The sequence below is a fragment of the Melanerpes formicivorus genome, unplaced genomic scaffold (genome assembly GCF_026170545.1).
Source record: "Melanerpes formicivorus ecotype bairdi unplaced genomic scaffold, bMelFor1.0.p_v2 SCAF_3, whole genome shotgun sequence".
NCBI lineage: Eukaryota > Metazoa > Chordata > Aves > Piciformes > Picidae > Melanerpes > Melanerpes formicivorus.
The window spans coordinates 35,024,957-35,041,725 of NW_027142355.1; the positions used below are offsets into that span (position 1 = coordinate 35,024,957).

General features: G+C 37.2%; 1 protein-coding gene across 3 annotated transcripts in view; it reads left to right on the plus strand.

Moving 5' to 3' along the window:
- Positions 1 to 16,769, plus strand: part of ARID2 (AT-rich interaction domain 2) — a 111,390-nt gene that overhangs the window by 50,603 nt on the left and 44,018 nt on the right. For all 3 annotated transcript variants that reach the window (XR_010992140.1, XM_068170308.1, XM_068170315.1), the window contains 3 exons: positions 11,575 to 11,708; positions 12,528 to 12,746; positions 15,385 to 15,452. Coding sequence is in view for 2 of the 3 variants with exons in the window: in XM_068170308.1 (XP_068026409.1) it covers positions 11,575 to 11,708; positions 12,528 to 12,746; positions 15,385 to 15,452 (421 nt within the window). In the remaining variant the exon portion in view is untranslated. The remainder of the gene's footprint in view (positions 1 to 11,574; positions 11,709 to 12,527; positions 12,747 to 15,384; positions 15,453 to 16,769) is intronic.

Below are 16,769 nucleotides of genomic sequence, written 5' to 3' on the forward strand. Positions count from 1 at the left end.
TTTGTTTGATTTGCAACATAAATAGGGACCTGTATACTAGTGCATACGCTTTATGTGGTCAAAGTGTGGAGATTAGCAGAGAATTTGTAAATATATTTAATTGCACAAAAAGACTGATTCCAGTGAAGGTAGAAAAGCACAAGTGTTAAAATCCCTGATTCTGTGCAGAATCTAATGATGAAAGGATATTGGGTAGTGATAGGACTAGGGGGAATGGAATGAAGCTGGAGGTGAGGAGATTCAGGCTGGATGTGAGGAGAAGGTTCTTCACCATAAGAGTGGTGAAGCACTGGAATGGGTTGTCCAGGGAGGTGGTTGAGGCCCCATCCCGGGGGTGTTTAAGCCCAGGCTGGACGAGGCTCTGTCCAGCCTGATGTAGTGTGGGGTGTCCCTGGCCATGGCAGGGGGGTTGGGACTAGATGATCCTTGTGGTCCCTTCCAACCCTGACTGATACTATGATACTATGAAAGTATTGGTTCCACATGAGGTGAAAAAATGGTGTAGCAAATTTGTTTTTATTAAAGGCTTGTAGATTCAGTGAATCTATAAGCCTTAGAAATAATCATATTTTATTTTTTACTCGATTTCATGCTTTTATTTAGTAACTGCTGAAAAAGACTGGAAGAAATATTGTGGAAATGTTTACTGTGGTGGCTGGAGTAATTCCTGAAATACACAAAACTTATTTTTGGACTGCACTTTCCACAAGATTTAAATATACAATTACTATTCTCTTGTACAGTGTCCTTCTAATTGTCAGGTTTCCCTGTGGGAACTTTATTGACCCTTCTTGTCAGAATGTTACAGAGTTCAGATTAATAATAGGGCCAGGGATAAAGGGCTGTTTCCCAGTAGTTAAAATAGTACTTTGCCTATGTAGTGTCTGGACTTTGAAGCCTTATTCTAGAAACTGCTGATGCATTCTGCATTAAGAGTGTTTGAATACCATGCATAAGTAACATTTCTGTTGGTGTAGTTCCACTGAAATATACAAATATGAGGTATTACACTTTAAAGGTTTTAAGTTCTGAGAGTATTTTTGTCTTTTCACTGCAGTCTGAAAAGTGCATAATATTCCTAAATTTCAGAAAGATACAAGATAACTCTCTGCGGTTGAAAAGTGCTTTGAGTAGGGGTATAATTGCAATTGTAAGTACATGGTGTGAGATGATTGATATATTTTGCTAGGTTATGCCTTTATAGGAGAAATTTGTTCTGCATAGCCAAGACAATGTGACTGTCACCTTCTGTAATATTGTCGATACCTGTATTACTTATCATGGTTTGAGAGAAACTGAAAGGACTGGAAATTAGCTGTAGGATAAACTCTTTTCATGACACTATTGCCATGTGAATAACTTCTGTGGAGTGACTAGAAGGCAAAAATTTTAAGCATTTACTTCTCACATACAATGCCCCCCCCCCCCCCCCCCCCCCCGTCTAGTATTTCTAAAAATGTAAGTCAGTCCTTGAAAGTTCTCAAGAATGTTTCTTCGTTTTGTTGTGCAAATACCAACCCCTCTCTAATTACATACTCGGTGATGGAAATATGAGCTAAAGACAACATGGAATCACTTCCTTGATTGTAGGTACTACGAGGCCACTTTGAATCCTGAATTAGAGGGGAAAAAGCTGAGAATGAATTGCAGTAGAAATTTTCTCTTTACTGAGAACAACTCTTCAGTCAGAGCGCTGGCAAACCATTGTATTTCTGTAGCAAGCATTGTTTCCGTCTCTGCTTTCTTCTGCGTTACCTGGAAAAAATAAACCTCTAATTTAAATTTCATAATAGTTAAATAATAAACATGAATAGTGGGCAAGTGAATCTATGCCTGTTTATAATGATACAGTTTCTTCATACAGTTAACTCAATTTTTGTGTGTTGCTTCTATAGCTTTACAGAGACAAACAACTTCCGACTGATTTAGCAACTGCTCATGTGCACCATTCTGAAAGTCAAACGGCCTCATGTCCGTGATACATTAGATGTGTCCACAGGTCCACATTTTCATTGAAAGGTCTTTTATGTATGTAGTTGCACCTACTCCTGGAACATTTGGTTGTTTAGAATAGAATAGAGTAAACCAGATTGGAAGAGACCTTCGAGATCATCATGTCCAACCTATCATCCAGCACTATCTGATCAACTAAACCATGGTACCGAGCACCCCCCATCAAGTGAAACACCTCCAGTGGTGGCAACTCCACCACCTCCCCAGGCAGCCCATTCCAATGGGCAGTCATTCCCTCTCTGAAGAATTTCTTCCAAACATCCAGCCTAAGATTTATGGTGATCAAAGCCCATAATATGTTTACTGTATTTCTTCTTGTTCCTAATCGAATGAGCAACTACTACATTTTTTAGCTTTAAGATTTGGCAAAACATGAGCCACTGTTTTATATGTGAGTCACCAGCTTTAAAGCTTGCTGTAAGTTGCCACACTGTATAAAAATGGTAATTTTGTCTTCTGATTTTTAAAAATACATATAAACAAACATCCAAAGTTTGTTTATTTATTTATATTTTTTAAAATAGCTTCTCTTTAAATACCTTAATAGATAAATATGTTGCTGCCAAAACACCACCTGGTCCCAGGATATGTTTGTGACAGAGTGCACCATTTTTTAGTATATACTTTAACACTTGACTTAGTGGCCTAAATTCACCGAACATGAGTTTTACATTCTGTGCAGACTTTCACAGTATCACAGTAGATATCACAGTATAACTAAGGTTGGAAGAGACCTCGAGGATCATCGAGTCCAACCTGTCAATGCAGACCCCATGACTAGACCATGGCACCAAGTGCCATGTCCAGTCTCCTCTTGAACACCTCCAGGGATGGTGACTCCACCACCTCCCTGGGCAGCTCATTCCAATGATGAACGACTCGCTCGGTGAAGAACTTTCTCCTTGAGCCTAAACCTCCCCTGGCGCAGCTTGAGACTGTGTCCCCTTGTTCTGGTGCTGGTTGCCTGGGAGAAGAGACCAAACCCTTCCCAGCTACAACCACCTTTCAGGTAGTTGTAGAGGGCAATGAGGTCTCCCCTGAGCCTCCTCTTCTCCAGGCTAAACAATCCCAGCTCCCTCAGCCTCTCCTCATAGGACTTGTGCTCAAGGCCTCTCCCCAGCCTTGCTGCCCTTCTCTGGACATGTTTGAGTGTCTCAATATCCTTAAATTGAGGGGCCCAGAACTAGACACAGTACTCAAGGGGTGGCCTAACCAGTGCTGTGTACAGGGGCAGAATGACTTCCCTTATCCTGCTGGCCACACTATTTCTAATGCAGGCCAGGATGCCATTGGCCTTCTTGGCCACCTGGGCACACTGCTGGCTCATGTTCTGCCTACCATCAACCAGTACCCCCAAATCCCATTCTGCCTGGCTGCTCTCCAACCACTGTGTCCCCTGTTGTAAAGACTTCCATAATGTGATGGCATTTGGGATTTCAGTGGCTCCCTGAAAATAGATGGCTTGTACGGGTGATAGTATGTTACTGTGACTTGCTTTGGACAAGCCGCACAGTTGTAATTTCCGGTGTATGCCTACAGTGATTCCTAGGATGTGGAATCATTTGTATTAGCGCATCTTTGCCATTCAGATACGCTTGTGTTCAGTCACTGTGAGGAAATCTAGGCAGTACTGGAGATTGTTTCTCAAAATAGGTAGATTTGTTTGTTTGTTTGTTTGCTAGAATTTACAAGCATGTTATGGAGAGAGCAAAACTCATAATGATTCTGATGTTTCATTTGAAGAATTAAACTCCGACTGCAGCAATACTTGACATGCTTGATGAGTTGTCATCCTTAGAAGGAAACGGAATGACTACAGTATTAGCAAGATGAATACATGTGGGAATAGCCTTCGCTAAAAAGTTAATTCCCAGATACAGGCTAATGAATTAATACTTTTCATAAGGGTACAGCTCAGATATTCCTGGATGTGAAGCTCATCAGATCTAATGCAGCAGCTGCTGAAGCAGTAAGAGGTGATGCTGGTTTTGAATTGTTTTTGGCAAGCAGCGAAAATGCAAGTAGAAGAGTTAGTCCTGGAAAATAACTGTGGACTGCAGCTGTGGATTACAAGTGGATTCAGTTTTAATTAAATTCAAAAAAATGAATTAAAACAAGCCTTTAAATGAAGGATCTTAATTTCAAAAGAACAGGTGTTAATGCATTTTGGTGTTAGTTACAGCATAATAGGCCAGAAAGTGGTTGCTAACTGTCAAGACATTGGCAGGTGAGCCCACTGGTTTTACTGTGTGGAGACTACCCATAAAGTTCTTCTGCCAGATTTGGCTAGAGGATTTAAGAAGAGTTAGAGGAAAGCCAAAAGAATATAGAAGGTGGAATAAATTTGCTTTTAGCTGCTCTTTTGGCTGACAGATCTTCATAGTGAATGAAACATTGGCCTTTTATTTTAGAACTACTTTATTCCTCTTCCCTCTCTCTGGAACACAATCACAGAATGTTAAGGGTTGGAAGGGACTGTGAAAGATCATCCAATCCAACCCCTGTGCAGGATCATCTAGAGTAGTTCATACAGGGATGCATCCAGGCAGGTTTTGCATGTCTCCAGAGAAGGAGACTCTGCGACCTCTTTGGGCAGCCTGTTCCAGTGTGGATCACCCTCAGTGAACAGCAGAGTTCCACTCAACTTAGAGATAATTAAAATAGCTGTTTTCATCTCCCCTTCTTAGTTATGCAGGTTATTTATCCAGAGTCTGTTGTAGTTCCTGATAGTGTAGTTTCATCAGAGGCTTGTGTTGTCGTTCTCCCAACCACCTCAGTCTTTTGAAGTTGGACTCCAGCTTACACAACTTAGTTGACTGGCGTATGCCTTCTATTATTTTCCTTTTAAACTGAAGCATTATTAGTAGGAAAGCATAAAATAGTAACTTAATTTCATTCCTCTTGGTGTTCCCATAGATATTAAGAGTGTATTTTCAGTGACTTCAGAATGGTTTTGGTTTTTTTCCTTGCTACTTACAGCTTGGAGTCTCGTTGTAATGTCTAGCAAAGTGAAACTTCAAGGATTGCTGGTACCTGTGAATTTTACATTTCTTTCTCTAACAATAAATAATACATCTTACCTTAGCAAATACTCAGAAATTAGTGAAGCCAGATGTTTGCTTTTCATCTGTTTGTAAATACTTCTTGGTAGGTAAAGAATTTTTTACTGAAGTTTCAGTTAGACCACAAATTGGACCATCTATTACGTAGCTGCACATAGCCTATGTTACAAAATGTTGTTAACGCATTTAAATTCCAGTGTACACGGTCTTAGTTTATATGCCTCCAGTGTTTTTTAGTTGTTTGTATTGTTTTACTCAGGAACAGCTCTGTGTTCTGAAGATTTTCTAGTTGTTATAGTATTGCCACCATGGAATTAGTTTTTCAGATCAGGACAAGTGTCACGTTGAATCAGGGATGAAGAGAGACAATGTTTTCAGTGATAAAAATTAGATTATGGAGCAGTGTGAAATCCTTATTGCACTAAGGAATTTGTCTCGTGATTATCTTGGATGTTGTTGTTGATGAGATTGCAAATAATAGGGAGAGGGAATTCAAGGGAATGAGCAGGAAGACCATGTCTGTCTTGCTAAGTAAGAGATGTTCAAGCTGTCAGAATTGATGCAAGTCCATGTTGTCAGTCCCCTGCTAGTAGTGCTGCCAAAAAGTTCCCAGAAAGATCAGGCACAGAGCGCTGGTAGGAACAGTACATGCTTGTCCTTCAGTTGAATACAAAGATTATGAATCAGTGGCTGTACTGTGATGGTTGATTGATGGTCTTCACTGTTTTGCCAGACACTGGTTTGATATACATACTTGGCAAATCTACTGTGTCCTGGTACAGGGAGGCAAAATAGCCAAATAAGCCAGATGTTTTCTATCAATGCGTAAAAAAGGTTGACAAAAACAATTGGAGACTGTAATAATCAGAAATTCTAGATATATTTTTAACTTACATTCTCCAGTTTTGTGGGAAGAAGATTCAAAAGGTGCTGAAAATCTCCCCACAGATTCTAGCTTAGGAGCTTGTGGTACTGTAAGCTCATTAAGGGCTGTTGATAGTAAATTCTGCATACCTGTGCCTAGTATAGACATTACTATTATTATTTTCCCCAGATACCTGAAATCAAGCCTGAACCTAACTTGACTGTGTTGTTGTTTAAATAGGTATTTGTAATAGGCAAAAATACTAGCCATTTTCACAGAGCTTCTTTTCTCATGGATCTGAATGAAACAAAATTGTTTAAGTTCTGTCACAGGAATATAATTTGTAATGTACAAATTTGATTTTCAAAAGGGATGTTATCTTTTGATATGCAGCTAAAGGCATCCTTAAAGGAACTAAGTTTTCAGAAAGCCTCAAAATCACTTGCCCTTCAAAAAGTAGCCAGCCTTCACAAGTCTCTGGTTGCCCATGGATTTTTCCATATTTCAGTATTTTGCATATCCTGCCTTCCTAGCTATTCACCAGATGTGTGTGTGTGTGTGTGTATGTGTTATGTTGGTTGTGGGTTTTGTTGGGGTTTTTCTCTCTTTTTTTGTCTCTTTTTTAATGTTTTGGTTTGGGGTTTTTTTGTTGGTTTTGTGTGTGTGTATGTGTGTATTTTGTGTGATTATTTGTTATTGTTGTTTTTTAAATGAAGTCTTTCGGAATAGAGGTGTGATCCAAGCTGAAAGGGGGGGAGTAAATTGCCACTGGATTTTGTTGCATTTCATATAGCTGAATATTTTGGATTATGTGTGCACTGGACTAACCCCAGTTCATGGTGCCATGCTAACAGTGTGAAGCACCTTTCTATGTGTGTACTGAAGGTAGTTTCCCTCATTGCTCCAGTTGCACCAAGGCTTCAACTTAGGTTTTTCCCTTCCCCATCTTTGAAACTTTCATACCCTGCGTATAGTGCTTGCTTCATTCATTTCATTCTTTTCCCTCAAGTAGTTAATTACTTCAGTTATTTTCACACTGGTGACTTTGCTAAATTAAGGAAGCATTCTGGGAGGTTCTCCTTCCCCTCTGTTCTGAACTGGTGAGACCAATTTTATAGTGTTGTGTCCAGTCCTGTGCTTCCCAGATGGAGGGGGACAGGTAGATACTAGATAGAGCCCAATGGAGGGCTACAAGTATGATTAAAGGACTGGAACATCTGTCTTAGGAGAAAAGGCTAAGAGACCTGGAGCTGTTTAGTTCAGAAATGAGAGGACTGAGATGAGATCTCATTAATGTTTACAAGTACATGAAGGATGTCAAGCAGGGGTCAATCTCTTTGCAGTAGTGCCCTGTGACAGGACAAGGGACAAAGGAAGGACAAACTTCTTTACTGAGAATGACAGCACTGTAAGAGGCTGCCCACAGAGATTGTAGAGTTTCCTTCTCTAGAGACTTTTAAAACCCACCCGAACATGTTCCTATGTGGCCTGTCCTAGGTGATCCTGCTTTGGCAGAGGGATTGGACTTGATCTCCTGAGGTGTCTTCCAACCCCTACCATGCAGTGATTCAGTGAATCCTTAAAAATGAAATATGCATTTCTTGATTTATGTTGTTTTGAGACCTGAGATTAGCCTGTTGTAACTACTTGATTGTAATTTATGGACTTTTGCACAACTGTTTTTCAGTAACAGAAAAGTTCCATTGAGTTTTAAATTTCTTGTGTCTTTAGAGCAAGACCTGCCTTTATGGCAACTGTTGTGCTGTTTGCATAGTACTGCCATGCCAGACTGATAAGATTAGAGTTTAAGACTAGTAAAGCTCATTTCCAAGCTAATTTACAAAGCTGCTTCTCTACACTAAATTTCCAGGTCATGCATTCTCTCTACAGGAAACACAAGGAGGGTTTGAAGGATTGAGGTCTATACAGCTGTCTGTAAACAGTAGGTACTTATGTAGCATAAAGGAATTGTAGTAAAGCAGCCTATTGTTGTCAGGGTGAAATGCAGTACTGATGGATTCAGAAACAGTCAAACATCCTCCCTCTAAACTAGCAGTACCTTAGAGGAATAAGTGTCTGTGCTAGAGCTGGAGAAGGTTTTTGTGTTTGTCACTGGGGCCTTTGTAACTGATGCTCTGGACTGTTGTTGGGGTGGGGTTTTTGTTGGTGGTTGTTTGAAGTTTTTTTTGTTTGTGGTTCTTTTATGTTATTTGATGTTGCTGTTTGTGAAACTTTCCTCAGCAAACTACTTTTTTGGTGAGAGATAGCACAGAGGGAGTGTTTGAAGAGGTAGAACTTTAGTAAATAGAATAACAAAACCAAGAAAAGGCTGAGGACCGAAGAAGTGAAGTTGGTACTAGCTTTGGCATTGGGAAAAATTAGATCAGCACTTAAGGTTGATTTGAATCTTTGTTTTCTATGAAATAATAAGATGCTTGTGAGAACTTTGTGAGAGTTGTCAACACTGAAAAAATTACAACTGTTGTGGTTTTAAAAGGTATTGTATTCTATGCCCCCCCCTTTTTTTTTTAATCCCCTTCCCCCTCTCTAATTTCTTAATCAAATTGAGCGGGAAACAATGTATTTACCAGGTTTGGAGAGGGAAGAGAGGGAAGTAGGTTTTGAAATTTCCGAGTTTGTGTTTGGCAGGATCATTGTAACACGTTTTAATAAAGTAGGTATTAACAGGGGAGCGTGGTATCTAGGATATTCATATTCATATTGTTTGGCTCTGCTGGGACGTGACTTTAATAAAAAGCATAAGGTTCAGTATTTGTATTTTAAATTATGGAACAACTTCGATTATTTTGTTATATAGAAGCCTTAAAAAACCTGAGCAAACAGGAAGTTTAAATAGCTGTTCGTTCTTGGTAGAATGAACTAGGCCAGAAAGAGACAGTAGTAGGCTTGAAAACTGTGGTGAGTATTATATATGCATTTCTGTGTAGGGATTTTTACTTCATCTTATTAAATGCTCTTAGGACATGTTACATTCAGTAATGAGCATTTTTTATGCTAAGCTTGAGCTTTGATTCAGACCAACAAATATGAGGAAATTAGGTGTAGCCACTGCACTTCTAAAGTCCCATTAGGCAAGCGAAGGCAGTGTAGCTTCTGCCTGTGTAGAAGCTGCACATGCTTATCATCTTCTTATCCGCAACTGCATACACCAGCTGTTTCCACTGCATCAGCTCTAGTATTCATCTGACCACCATTAGTTTGAAAATTCAGTGGAAAGCGGACTTAAAAGCCCTTGTGTTTGCTAGATGAGCTCTCTGAAAAGTAAAAAAACTGAAGGTCAGAAGGAGGGAAGGTCAAGCTCTCTCTGACCTACTCCTTTAGGTCTAAATCACAAACACTCATTTATGTAGACTCTGTTTAAATTGATCAGACTTATTAATAGATTTGATTAATCTGATTCAAGACTTGCGTCAACGTACCTTTTTTTGTTCGATTTCAACAGCTGTTGATGTCAGGACTACAATGTAAGCTTGTGTATGTGTAGAAAAGAGGAGCCTTGGATTTTTTTTCTTTCACTTAGTATCAGAAGTTAGACTATTTCTGTAAAACCATCTTTTCAACGTTGGCCACCTCAGTTCCAGTATAAATGCATTCAAACCATGGCGACAGTGATGATAAATTCAGTGCTGTGCTGAACTATTTGAAAGACTGTGAACAAGTGCTGGTAGCCAGAGACTGAGCTTTTGCAGTGAGCAGTATTTAACAGAAAATATTTTGGTTATTAGCATGTTTTATTTTGGACCAGGGCAAATTGGAAATACTGTGGTCCTGTGGACTGTTTAACGTGCACATAGTTCATAATCCTGCACAACTCTGTGCTTTCTCTGGATTATAGAACCCAGTATTAAGTACATTTTAAAAACACCAACCACTAATGCATGCAGGTGGGAATTTAGCCTATCAGAGTACATAAACCACTGCTATTTTTTTCAGTTCATAGTCACTACAATATTTTCTGGGTTCACAACAGTCAGAACAGTGAAGGGGAGCTGGTTGGTGTTTAGATGTGGATAGTTCAAAACAAGGAGGCTAAATAAACATGTCTGTCACAGGAAGAATAAAATACTTTCTAGGTAATTTAAAACCATGGATTTCTAACTTTCACAATTCAAGATAAGTGGTTTATTCCAGTAAACTATGTTTTTGTAGCTGTGTTAGACTATGTAAACAGTTATTTTGAGAAACCAGTGCAGGTAAGCTTTCTCTGTGTGTGTAAACACCTTATTTGGTGTTCATTTATGGAGTGCTTTAACAGGTCACTAATACTGGAAAGAAATTATTTGTTTGGGTGGGGGGGAAAGGAAGCTCAAATAGCTGGAAGCAGATAATAAGCAGAATAAAGTTATGGTATTACTTCTGGTGAAATGCAAGATGGACATAAAAGAATAAAACACCTATGTAAATACCGTGCTCAGGCTCTCTAAATGACCATTTTAATGCAACAAGAAATAACATCTTTAGAAGGAAGGTGGACTATTTTACTTTTCTTTCTTGCAGTAGTGATTTTCCTCATTTGCTTAAAACCAGCTTTTACAATATAGAAGCTGTCTTCTTAAAATCTGCTTCACTGAGTTAATGTCTTTAGTGTCTAATGACAAAAATGACACCAAAAGCTTGGGCTTTTATCATATGTCGACTTTTTGTAGCCTATATAAAAAGGAAAGTAAGTGTTTTAAGTGATCTCTTGATTATACAATGTTTTTATTATTATTTTATTGCCTTGATATTGTCAGTTTTCAGCACAGTGAATGGTTGTAAATTTAAGCAGTTTTGTGTTCTTGACATAATTTCATTAAGGGTTTCACAAATGAATATCCCTGTAAAGTTAAGGCTACAGTGGGCCTTTTAGGTTGACTTTATATATTGGACTGTAAATAATTTGAAGGTTTTAAAATTTTAACTTAACTGTTAATTGAAATAATTATTTTACCAAGCTAATTGACTTTTGGGATATATATCTCTGTGCTTGCACACAATTCTGCACGCAGTGTATCAGCTTTTTTGCAAGTTTTTGTTCTTAAGGGATTTGAAGTGATTTCCAATAGTCATTAGCTGCAGCCACAGCTCAGAATTTCTCAATTGTTGTCCTCAGTATCTCTAAATTCTCTTACTCTTGTAGAATTGTTAGGATTTGGTGCACAGTTTCACTTTAGATCAGGCAAAAAGAAGCAAGTCTGTTTTCAGGCTTAACCTTTGTACATATATTGGTAACCTGCACAGAGCAATTTTTACGATGCTTTCACCTGCTGAGTTAACGTGGGTGGGAAGACCTGATTTGGAAAAAATTGACTTAGTCACAAGAGGCCCCAGTGGATTGCAATTCAGCAAGGGATTGTTGGTGAGAAATCTGAAGATGAATATCTAAATCTGTAACTCCATTTATCTACATTTTCTGTACTGCCTGTTGTCAGTCTGACTCATGTTTTATGTTTTATACCACTTTGTATATTGTTTTCAGTAAATTTCCATGTTTGTACAGCTTGTTTCCTTTGGCAGTTCGGCTCTTGGGGGGTTGAAGGATTTAGTTGTACTATATATATGTATTCAAGACCTTTGTTGTGTTGGGGTTTTTTTGTTTTGTTTAATTTTTTAATATTTTAATTTTTATTCCAGTTATCTAGAAAAGTATGAAAAAGTACATCATTTTGGGGAGGAGGATGATGAGGTACAACCAGGCAATCCAAAGCCACAACTTCCTATTGGTGCAATTCCAACTTCCTATAACTACCAGCAACACAGTGTGTCAGGTAAATTTTTGAGGAAAACAGTGCTATTTTTCTCCCACACACATATATATACACAGAGCCTACAGTGTGTAGATAAATTTACAATATTATTAGAACTGTCAAATTTGTCATTCAAATTACTAAATTACTACACTCAAAAAACTTTCCATTGTGAACTAAAACAAATAACTATGAACATCCAGAGCTATTTATTTTCTTTACAGGTGTTTCTCTTCCTAACTAGCAGGGCTGCATAGTTGCTTGTCTTGAAAATTTTAATTTTCAAGACACATTTTCTCCTTCTATCACATCAGTCATTTCTCTACAAATACCTGACTTGAACATAAGGCTTGTTAAACTTTAAAATCTAAGGATTAAAGCACGTGCACGCGGAGCCAGGATCAACACATCGGCATTTAGAATCCAAAATATTCATCTTGAGCCAATAAAGCAATGAAAAGCTGGTGAACTCCATTGAAAGGATGTATAATTTGTAATGCAGAAAGTGACTTCAAATTGTATTACAGTTGTAGTCAATTAAAGTTTGTTTTTTTCGGAACTTCTCTTTGGGAGAGCATACTTCAATACTGCATTCTGGAGATTATGAAGGAATTCATATCTATGTAGGAAGGCATGCAGCTAAATAGAATGTGTTCAGCATTTTGGCCAAAGGCTAATGGAAAAAAAGAATAAATGCTGTAAACAGTTGTTACAACTCACACCACCTTATTAATAAACTTGTAATAAATATTTATTATATTGTTTAATGTACTCTCTGAATTCATTTAGCTGCGAAAATGTGTTTTGTTTTTTGTTCTGTGTTGTTTTCTTCTTATTTAGATTACCTTCGTCAAAGCTATGGGCTGTCTATGGACTTAAACTCACCAAATGACTATAATAAATTGGTGCTTTCATTGTTATCTGGACTCCCAAATGAAGTGGACTTTGCAATTAATGTATGTACTCTTCTTTCAAATGAAAGCAAGCATGTTATGCAGCTTGAAAAGGACCCTAAAATCATCACTTTACTGCTTGCAAATGCTGGGGTTTTTGATGACAGTAAGTATATAACAATACTTTTGCAACAGAAAGAGTCAATACCTGTTGTTGCATCTTTCACAACCCTTGGTAATTAAAAGTGTGTGGTTTATTGCACTGTAATATATTTGTTTTTTCTTTTTCCCTTGTCCACGGTTACCTTTATTTTTAATCAGATGTCACACAAACTTGTAAAGTTAGGTAATGTAAATCAGTGTTACTTAACAGCATAGTGAATGTAAGAATTAGGGGTTTTATGATAATTGTTCAAGATGCTCAAATTGACAGCACTGGATTTCCATCTGCTTGTACTCTCTTACTGCTTGCTTCCAAAATTAAGTCCATGCTGACTTCATAGTTCGTTTATAATAACAGCCAACACATGTGAAAACTAAAAAAGGGCAATCTGAAAACAATAACCCACTTAGCTTCTTAAAAATTGATTTTATTTGGTTTTGAATCCTAATACTTCATTACACAGTCAACTGTTGTGAAATTCAGAATGCAAAACTCAGGGGTTAAAACTCCTACTTTGAGTTTTGCAATTACTTAATGTGTTAGCACATAAGTTTTAAGAGAGAGATGTTCTCAAAACAAACCTAAGCATGTGAAATAATTCTTCTCCCTTGTTCAGTGTGACCTCCATGTCAAATAAATTAACTCAAGCCATCCTAAAATTGTCTTATGATGGTGAGGGGAAAGTATTTTACTGATTTTTATGACTTTATTTATATATATATTTAAAATACACTAAAGAAATTGCCACCCTAAGAAATTGCTCAAATGTTTGTTGGGGTTTTTTTTTCAGCTAAGTATAGCTAAGTCTGCAGGTATAGATGATCATATCTGTCTGTATATAAATGTACTTTGCATATGTAAACACAAACATAGTAATGATGTGTCCCAGATTCTGTTTTAAAATTCTGGGAGTCAGTGTTAGACATTGATAGCTTTTATTGAAAAAATGAGATCACAGATATTTTTACATAAGGATTTGTAGTTTGTTCCTCTTCCCCCCCCCAGTATTATGGTTGTGTTCTCCAGCTTCTTTCTTGCATTTTTGATTGCTACCTATGCCCTTCAGATCTTGCTCATCCAGTTCCTGCGTCTAGCTTAGTCACAAGAACTTCCAAAGAAAAACATTTGAAAGGAAACTGAAGTCCTGAATCATTTCAGAGTGCTTGCTGTCTAGACTGTTGAGTTTATCACAGCTCTCCTGTTTGATGACTCTTCCATGGACTTAGGAATTGACAGATAAATTATCAAGCTTGTATTGCTATTTCATTATTATTTTGCATGCTACAGAGGTGGACAGTATTTCCTTGAGTTCTTAAGTTGGACTCTGAGTACAGACTTTTGCTGGTTTATATTAGTTATTTCTTAAGTGGAAAAATATTAGAGATAAAGCCAAGAGGAATGACAAGCATGTAATGAGCTTGCTCTTTTCATTCCTTGGGGAAAACATTTTTATCTCAACCTGACTACATCTTCCAGGTAAATCCAGGGAGTCTTCTAACAAGGACTAATTGTGAGAAATTAGATAAAAAACATTGTATGTGTTTACTTTTATTTGAAGCAGGAAACTTTGATTTGAAGTACTTACATGCTTCCATATTAAAAATAATGAAGGTAAATCTATTTGAGTTTGGTGATCAAATGAAAGCTATCATTAGTAAATTCAGGTAGTATGGAAGTACTGTCACCATCATTTCAGCTGTGAATAAATGGTGTCTGATTATTTCATGTGGATTTTAGATTTGACTAGTCTATAATGAAGGCTTTATCATTGTCAGTATTTATAATGCAGTGTTTCTAGATAACAAGAAAAATATGTCTTCAGCATTCCCCCCCCCTGTAAAGTCTGAGATGACAATTACATTACAGGTCATAGGACAGCCCCAGAGGTTGAAAGGGTGTGTAGTGCCTTCAGTTTGGAGTGCTGCTTAAGCCATGGTTTGGATTCTATGAGATGAAACTGATGTCATCTTTGAAATTTGTAGCATTTTACTCAAAACAACAAAACAATATGAACCAAAATGTGTAACTGTGACTTAAAAATATCATTAGTTCATTCCAGAACTACTGCAAGACACGAGTTTATTTTTGGATTGACTCAGTCTGTGAGTTAGATGGACTGAGCCTTTGCTGCTTTCTAGGAGTATTACAATTAGAAAATTTGTGGTGGTGGCTTCAACACCCAAGAAATCCATTACACTTCCTGCTTATTGACTTTCAGTTCAGCATTGTCAAAATCTGCCTCCTGCTATTAGGCTTTTTAGAAAACATGACTGGGATTTTGTTTAATTACAGTAGCAGTGTTTACAGCACATGCAGTGCACATGGAAAACAGTTGTGAGGCTGAAAATGGAGCAGTTATCTTGATTCTTGAAAAAGAATTGTAGAAAAGTTCCCCATGTGTCTTTTTTTTGGTAAAGGTTTCACAAATAATCCATTCTTTATGAACTATTTATTCTCAATTTAAACTGTAAAACTGCAGTAGCTGCAGAAATATCAGTTGATTTATGCAGGATTGTGTATTTTTAATGAAAAGGAAAGACTGGAAGATTCTGTAGTGTTACTGAATATTTAGTTTATGGATTAGTAAAAAGTCAAATACTTTATTTTGCATTTTGCTAAATTCTGCTTTTTATGCTTAAAGCTTTAGGATCATTTTCTGCTGTGTTCGGAGAAGAATGGAAGGAGAAAACTGATAGAGATTTTGTTAAGGTAATTTAAAACTTACTACTTTTGAACTGCACATGATGGGTATCAAATCCTTTAAAAAGAGAGAAAATTGTAAGATATAGCAGCAGATGTCTTTAGAATTACTCTTAACTTTATTCTTTTGACTTAAATGCGGGAGAACATTAAATCACAGTTGTCAAAATGTTTGGATAAGCAGGAGGAAGTACATTAAAAATAGGTGTAAGCAGATGAATAAAGAGGTTCTGTGTTTCTTTTTTGTAAGAAAGCTGATAACATGGACATGGAAAACTGGACAACATATTTGGCAAGAGAGAGCTATGCTTTTCTTTTAAAACTGCTCTGATGAGTGAAGAACTGGTTTGGATTATGAAACTTGTGTCCCTAGCACAGGAAGGTTAGGACAGACTTAAATAAATGAGCCATGATGCAAGTTTATTTCAGTTAAGCTATTTTTGAACAAGGCTTTTTTATCTTTCCACTAGAGGGCATGATCTACTGTACCTGTAATCAAACAAGGTAAAAATGTAACAAAAGTTTATTTGTGTAAGTGTTCCCTCTTTATTATAGATGAGCATTTTGAGGTGAATGAGAGCATGACATATATTATGGGTTTGACACTTCAGTATATCTGCTATGATACACAGTTTCCTTAAATTGAATTTCAGGTGATGATTTACGTGGCTAAAATAGATGAAAGATGAATTAACATATATTCTGATAGTTTATGCTTGTAAGCAAATATGTGAATAGAGAAGCTGCTGAGTTCCTTATGAATTCATAGCTGAGTTTCTGCTCAATTTCTTCATTGTCTCATGTACTGAAATGTCTTACCAGTATTACAGAGAAGTATTTGTTAGGAGCTTTTTCTGTTTGTCTTTTATGTAACTCAATTTTGGGACAAGTTGGGCCATAGTAGTGCTAGTTAAATGGTAAGTAATGCTGAAATACTAGTGGATTGATTCCCTAACCAAAATTTCCTAGGTAGAGAACAAAACAAGTAAGCTCTAAGATCTGTTAGTATATGAACCTGAAAATGTGGTTCAAGTGTATTGAAGGTAAGATGTAAAAAGTACATTTTCTCAATCTTTGTTACCTTTTCCCAGTTTAAAACATGTCCAGAATTGATGCAGGTTGTATTTTGGTTTGGTGGGCATTCATTTTTGTTTGTTTGTTTGTTCCTCTGTTGCTTTTTTTCGGTGGTTAATTTTTTTAAAGCATTTGGCACTTGACCTTAACTTGTCACAGAGGGTTGCTGGTCTAAGGTAGCAAAAGCATCTGCAAACATTTGAAATTACTCAGAATTCTAATTTATTCTATGTTCCTTAATTATTTAGACTT